At 45.7% G+C, this 7,387-nt stretch overlaps 1 protein-coding gene across 1 annotated transcript; it reads left to right on the top strand.

Moving 5' to 3' along the window:
* The first annotated feature begins 1,282 nt into the window (after nt 1-1,282).
* LOC109781214 (uncharacterized) lies at nt 1,283-6,092 on the top strand. The gene is made up of 5 exons (XM_020339815.3): nt 1,283-1,361; nt 2,238-2,306; nt 3,652-3,720; nt 4,891-5,117; nt 5,657-6,092. The coding sequence occupies exons 4-5, from the start codon at nt 4,927-4,929 to the stop codon at nt 5,907-5,909; spliced, it is 444 nt and encodes a 147-aa protein (XP_020195404.1). The 5' UTR covers nt 1,283-1,361; nt 2,238-2,306; nt 3,652-3,720; nt 4,891-4,926; the 3' UTR covers nt 5,910-6,092.
* The last annotated feature ends 1,295 nt before the right edge of the window (nt 6,093-7,387 follow it).

The following is a 7,387-nucleotide window of genomic DNA, read 5'->3' as shown; positions in this document are numbered from 1 at the left end:
AGAACATCGATCGTTCCCTCGTTGGCTCTGGCTAGCTACCTCGTTGGCTGGAATAAAAAAGTCGAACAATGGACGGCCGTCCGTGACCATGCGCAGCGCCGCAGTGCGCCAGTGCGCTCGTCAACTCATGCGACTCACATCGATTGCAGGAATCGCGGGCACGCACGTCTTCTGGTCCTTCTGGCTTGTTGGCTCTCTGTCCCTTGTACGTATACGTACGTAGTAGATTAGTAGTAGATTTTGCTAAGAAAAAGTTAGCCGTGCCGTGCCGGGCTGGCACGCGTGCCTGGCATGGCAGCCCAGGCACGGCCTTAGCCGGGCCACGTGCCAGGCACGGCCAACTAAGCCACGTGCCGTGCTGGCCCATGACGGGCTGGGCACGCGGGCTATCGTGCCGGCCCGATAAAATCGGCCCGTTTGGCCAGGTTTGTTATTAACCATGCTCTTAGGCCCGTGCGTGGCATGCTATGGCTGGCTAAGGAACGGATGGGGACGCCTGCTTCTCTCCACTTCGCCATTGGGTGAAAAACCTAGCCAGCACTCCTCCCGTCCCCTGCAGCCATCGCCGCCAGTGCGCTCCCGTCACCCTCTCCTCCCATTCCTCTCCCGTCACCAAGCTCGCCGCCGTCGCTGCTCTCCCATCATCCGCCGTCGGTGGTGCAGGACGCCGCTCGCGTCGTGGGATTCGGCAGCAGGAGGAGGAGCACCCGCACCTCGTCAGCCGCCGCCGATGCGAGGAGGGAGACCGTGGATGGAGATCACGCGGTCCGCCGCCGCCGTGGGATGAGGAGCACCAGAGGATCTACTTTCCTCTTGGCACCAAATCCAAGTACACAACCCCTCCCGCCGCCGCTTTCTTCCTCCTCGCTCCCCCACCCCAAACCACCCGCCGCCTACGCCGGCGACCTCGCCGCCGTGCGCCGTCCTCCGCCCTCCACCCACTGTCGCCGACCCCAGCCTCTCACCCTATCTCCCTACCCGAGGCCCCAAATCAAGCAGCAGGTCAGGGGCGGCTAGATCCACCACGGCCGCCGCGGCGCGTCCGGTCCCGCGACAGAGGTGCTCGAGGGCGGCCGCGTCTGCGCCAGGAGAAGAGGACGTGGCGGCCACTGCCGTCGTTCTCGGCCTCTCGGGCGACCACGAGGTTCCTCTGCTCCGACCCTGTGAAGGTCCTCTCTGCTTCCCCCTTGTCTTTCTCTCTCGATTCGATGCTGCTTTTGCTGCTCTGTTCGTGAAAATCCTCTCTGCTGCAGGCCTCGAGGAGGTGGATGAGGACCTGAGATTTAAATCTTGGGCCCCAACAAGCTCCAAGGACACCAAGTTTCTTCCTTCCTTGCTTGGGTCCGTCCAACGCACCAGGGGTAAGCACCGCCACCTCCTCTGCTCTCTTCTCTTCCATCCAGGGTTGGTTTGGGTGCAGGGGTGGTTATTCTTGGGTGTTAGCCGTTTTAATCCCGCTGCACGATTAGCTGTACTTGTTCTTCAGTTTCGTCAGAGAGAAACAGGAACATGCAGCTTGAGCTTGTTCAAGTGGATGGAGTTGTTTCCTGTTCCTGCATGCGCATTCGTGGGATGGCACACAATAGCAGCAGCGAGTGCGGCGGCTTAGTGGATGCGTGAGTAGCTATGGGATGGCGCAGCTGTTAGCTTGATCGTGTCCGGCTGAATCGTTATTTCAGTTAGCTTGTAACACTGGCAGACTATAAATAAGACGAGGGGAAACTCTGTTTTTCTTGTTCCAGAGAGAGACACACATGGATGGTACAGCCGTTGGGTTCTTTATTTGTATCACCTGCAACAAATTCATCGACCGAGCTAGCTTCCAACTCGTTCTTGCCATGGTTGTTGGTTGGTCCTACCTAGGCAAAATCTCAATCCATTGTCTTTTCAGTTTACATAGGGCTCTCCATGCCCAAGATGAGAAAATCTTGCTGTCAATTTGTTTGATGCCACAATTGGCGTCATTTTCTTACCATTATATTATATTTGCCACTGAATGTTCAACCTTTAATCTTTGCTTTTGCAAAGCCAGGCTTTATGTACTGTCTGCTTGTGTTTGCTTTCTCTGCTGCAAAAGTAGCTCATTCATTCATCGCCGATTTGGCACGTGCGACCAATGTGCACATGCTGCATTTAGATTCCAGCCTAACTACTAGCTTTCAGTTGAAGCCTTTTAGACCAAGCCATCTCGGTTTCTTGTGTTTTCGCCTAACTAGCTTTTTATTCTTCTTCTTCAGGTTTTCAAGGCGGTTTTGTGTAGAACAGCCACGGAGCAGAAACAACGAACATGCTACTTCAGCAACAGCGTAATGATCCTGATGATACTCTTATCATTTTGTTAACGTAATGTGTGTTCTGTCAATGCTCGCTCCGGGTGCTAGCTAACCTACTGGGTAACATAGCTAATTCTTTGCCTATCTTCACAACATTCAAGAGCTCTTTAGTCCTGCCAAAGCAAGGTTTCGATGATTACCTCACACAAAATATTCATATTTAGTCGTGCCTGCATGATGCGTGTGTGCATGATGGATGGTCATGCACTACTGTACTAGCTAGATAATAAGCTTGTTTTGCTACTGAATGATTGAACGGTGTCTCAGTTTGTACCTCAGTTAGCTCACCGCCTAAAATTGCGACGGGATAGGCACTGTTTGGTTCGTGCTCCCATTCTTGGTGGGCTAAACATATTTGTTTGTTTGATTTGGAGCAGCAGGCGCTCTCCATCAACAACCGGGACTCCACGCCTAAGCTGTTGATTACCTCATTTTATTCATCTTCTCCGTATATTCATTTGATTGCCTGCTACATTCTTCTTCATTGCACGGGCATGCATCTTGGCTCGTGACCGACCGAAGTTAGTAGTTCACCTGCTTGCTAAATTTATTTTTATGCCTTCTGTTTTGTCGAATTCTACTGAGTAAGCTACTGGGAGTTGCATCCAACCTTTGTTGGTTCAGCTTCTCTTTTATGTTCTGTAGATAGATGTTGGTTCAATGCTGTTAATTTTCAGCTTCTCTCTTGTATGTTCTATAGATAGGTGTTAGTTGTTCGCATGTTGTACAATAGCCAGCTCAACTATACATGTCTCCTTTTTTTGAGCCAATTAATGTGATGTACGAGTCAAATCATATTACTAATTTTTATTGTCCGGGTTGAAGAGAAGAATCTATGACAGGGAGAGACTTCCTTTGCAAAACATGTGTTTTCGTTGAAGACATGCTTGGTGTGTGCCATGGCTATGTGTGATGCTGCTCATTGAATTATGTACTGCTGATCATTGAATTATGTACTGCTGATCATTGGATTATGGTGCCATGCTTAGGCATATTAAGTGTTTGTATTAGGCTTTTTAAATATTCTCAGGTCATGCTTGTTCTAAGTTTGCTTAGTCATGTAAATGATGGTATGCGGCAAGGCTTGGCTGTCGCGACGCATCCAAGCTCAAAGTGCACTAGTGTTACAAGTATTTACTAGCTCTCCTCTGCATTTTTGTGTAGCTCATTCATTCATCGCCGATTTGGCACGTGCGACCAATGTGCACATGCTGCATTTAGATTCCAGCCTAACTACTAGCTTTCAGTTGAAGCCTTTTAGACCAAGCCATCTCGGTTTCTTGTGTTTTCGCCTAACTAGCTTTTTATTCTTCTTCAGGTTTTCAAGGCGGTTTTGTGTAGAACAGCCACGGAGCAGAAACAACGAACATGCTACTTTAGCAACAGCGTAATGATCCTGATGATACTCTTATCATTTTGTTAACGTAATGTGTGTTCTGTCAATGCTCGCTCCGGATGCTAGCTAGACCTACTGGGTAGCATAGCTAATTCTTTGCCTATCTTCACAACATTCAAGAGCTCTTTAGTCCTGCCAAAGCAAGGTTTTGATGATTCCCTCACACAAAATATTCATATTTGGTCGTGCCTGCATGATGCGTGTGTGCATGATGGATGGTCCTGCACTACTGTACTAGCTAGATAATAAGCTTGTTTTGCTACTGAATGATTGAACGGTGTCTCAGTTTGTACCTCAGTTAGCTCACCGCCTAAAATTGCGACGGGATAGGCACTGTTTGGTTCGTGCTCCCATTCTTGGTGGGCTAAACATATTTGTTTGTTTGATTTGGAGCAGCAGGCGCTCTCCATCGACAACTGGGACTCCACGCCTAAGCTGTTGATTACCTCATTTTTTTCATCTTCTCCGTATATTCATTCGATTGCCTGCTACATTCTTCTTCATTGCATGGGCATGCATCTTGGCTCGTGACCGACGGAAGTTAGTAGTTCACCTGCTTGCTAAATTTATTTTTATGCCTTCTGTTTTGTCGAATTCTACTGAGTAAGCAACTGGGAGTTGCATCCAACCTTTGTTGGTTCAGCTTCTCTTTTATGTTCTGTAGATAGATGTTGGTTCAATGTTGTTAATTTTCAGCTTCTCTCTTTTATGTTCTATAGATAGGTGTTAGTTGTTCGCATGTTGTACAATAGCCAGCTCAACTATACATGTCTCCTTTTTTTGAGCCAATTAATGTGATGTACGAGTCAAATCATATTACTAATTATTATTGTCCGGGTTGAAGAGAAGAATCTATGACAGGGTGAGACTTGCTTTGCAAAACATGTGTTTTCGTTGAAGACTTGCTTGCTGTGTGCCATGGCTATGTGTGATTCTGATCATTGAATTATGTACTGCTGATCATTGGATTATGGTGCCATGCTTAGGCATATTAAGTGTTTGTATTAGGCTTTTTAAATATTCTCAGGTCATGCTTGTTCTAAGTTTGCTTAGTCATGTAAATGATGGTATGCGGCAAGGCTTGGCTGTCGCGACGCATCCAAGCTCAAAGTGCACTAGTGTTACAAGTATTTACTAGCTCTCCTCTGCTTTTTTGTGCAGGTGGCACTTTTGCTTGTGTCTTGTTATCTTTTTGAAATGGTGAAGCTGACAATGATAGCCTGTATCACTGATGGCCTTCCATTGGCGGAGTGCTTAGATGGTGGTTATGTGAAGGATGTTGTCTTCTACAAGCAGCAAGAAAAATTGTTGTTCAAAAACATATCTAAAGGCCAACATGAATCATCAAGACTGTCAACTGAAACTGGACCATACTGTTCCAGGTCAAGGTATGTATTTACATTTTTTGCTTTCAGCAAGATGAGGATAATGTGACTGTTTGTGTGCGCGCGTGCTATATTATACATTTTCGCTTTCATCAAGATGAGGATACTGTGAGTATTTGTGTGCGTGCGTGCTATATGATACATTTTTGCTTTCATCAAGATGAGGATACTGTGAATGTTTGTGGGTGCTTTAGTGGTTCTAGGTTATTGTAGTAGTATAACTAGGCTTCGTTTACACAAAATCCAAATAGAATTTAGTTTGGAGCTGGTCAAGACATGGTGTAGTATTATAACCTATTAATTTGGTTGGACTGGTCAAGTGTTCTATTAATTCTTGTTGCAGTATTCATTCTGTAGTATGTACTAGCTCTTAGACAAGATAATTGTTTAGCCCCTGATTTCTTAGCTACTGGTTGGTCCTGTAAAGCTACATCCTTGCTTTCCGATTAGTGTTATTTGAATCTATAGCAGTGGATATGCGTAGAAGATCCGCTAATTTGGGTTTTTTCCCTTTATTTATCATGTGATGGCCATTGTCGGAGCTTTGCCGCCTTCATCTCGACTCCGTCGGGGTTCCAGGTTCACACTTCACCGCTCTCCCCCTGTGGCCCGGTGATTTGTGGCGGCTGCGGGGTCTTCCCTGCTTTGGTGGTGGCCGGCAGGCGTTTGCCCGGCCAGATCTGGCGCGGTGCAGGACCTGTGGTGCATGGCCTGGTTTATGGGGGCGGGGGACACATGGGTCCTTGGTCCGGCAGCATCGGCAGGACGCTGTGCGCCCGTCTGCTTTCTTGCTAGATACGTGTTTAGGAAAAATCTACAATACTCCTAAAAGGTTTATACATCAATTGCAACGGGTTTTAGGAATGCATCACTATATTGATTTTGGTTTATACATGAACGGCAGAGAGTTTTATAAATGTATCATTATATTGTTTTGGGTTTATATATGAATTGCAAAATGTTTTAGCCATGTGAAAATCAGAGCTCAGGTGGCAGGTGATTTTTTTTCTTGCTTCTAATGGTAGGATGATGTTCTGTATACTAAAAAGGACTCGTGCACACTTGCTTTGCTCCTTAGTGTTTATGATCAGTTGCCAAACATTATAATAGGATATACACATTGCTTCAAAACTGAGTATGTTCCTTGGTGATGGTGTATTTATTATGAAAATAAATAGGACTGCTTACCCATGGTGATGTGGTATTGCTACTCGATTACTTACCCTGTTTCTGTGACAAAGGCCCGTGATAGATATGGTTAGACACATATTGAGCGTCCAATTTCATAAATATTGAGCATACAGTTTCAACTTCAACTTAAACATGAGATTGTCTTGCTGTCGAGTTGTGTTCAGTTCTTTCCATGTAGAACTTACTAGAAATTCTTGCATACATCCTAAACAAATAAAGAGCTGCATGCATTTAAATTAAGCAGTTTCAAAGAAAGAATTATTTCAAGTTATTTTGTTTGGAGATGAGTTGCCTTTTCTACACCTTTGTGCAAAGGATGGAGCCTCCACAGTGCCTATGAGCCATGCTTTTTCCCACCCAGTAAAATGGTCTATTTTCAAGTGGCATCATACGGTGAAGGAGGGGATCTGGATCAGGAGCCGTAATGGTGCTTGTGATGGCATGTCTAGCACTTGCGCGACCCTGGCACTACTAGAAAAAAGCTGTTTAGTGGCGCACCTGTTTTTGCTATTAATGGTGCACTATAGGTGCGCCACTATTAACATGCCACTAGTAACAAATAGTAATGGCGCACCTCCATTAGTATCCCAGATAATAGTGGCGCATCTGGTAGTGCGCCATTACTATGTTCAACAGTGCGCCATTACTATGTCTCCTAGGGGGGCATATTTACCTTCACGTATGCACCCAAGTGCGCCATTACTATGCCCTATAATGCGCCAGTGGTATTTAGCCCTGGTGCGCCACTAATGCTCAATATGGTGCGCTACTACTATGAATATTAGGAATTATTATTTTTTGCTTTTTTGGTATTTGCACAGGTTACAAAATATCTGGTATTTGCACAGGTTATAAAATACACGTCACACAGCACAGAATATAAACATCACACAATAGAATTCATCATATTAGTCTCCAAATTCGAAATAGCAAACAAAGTTCAAACATTAGCCAAGTTAAGGTCTCGAGACATTACCAAAGTTCATATATATTAGCGGAGTTTGTCGTCACATTACAAAGTCGATATCGATCATCTAAACTACCATCACATAGAAGAGAGCTGTGGTCACGATGAGCATCAT

The sequence above is a fragment of the Aegilops tauschii genome, chromosome 3 (genome assembly GCF_002575655.3).
Source record: "Aegilops tauschii subsp. strangulata cultivar AL8/78 chromosome 3, Aet v6.0, whole genome shotgun sequence".
Lineage (NCBI taxonomy): Eukaryota > Viridiplantae > Streptophyta > Magnoliopsida > Poales > Poaceae > Aegilops > Aegilops tauschii.
This window is presented reverse-complemented; position numbering and strand designations above follow the sequence as displayed.

What these genes read in the sequence shown, in the direction of transcription:
- LOC109781214 (XM_020339815.3), top strand. Translation starts at nt 4,927, where the DNA reads ATGGTGAAGCTGACAATGATAGCCTGTATCACTGATGGCCTTCCATTG. An exon ending in CCATACTGTTCCAGGTCAAG is followed by an intron (nt 5,118 to 5,656) that starts GTATGTATTTAC and finishes CCATTGTCGGAG; the next exon opens with CTTTGCCGCCTTCATCTCGA.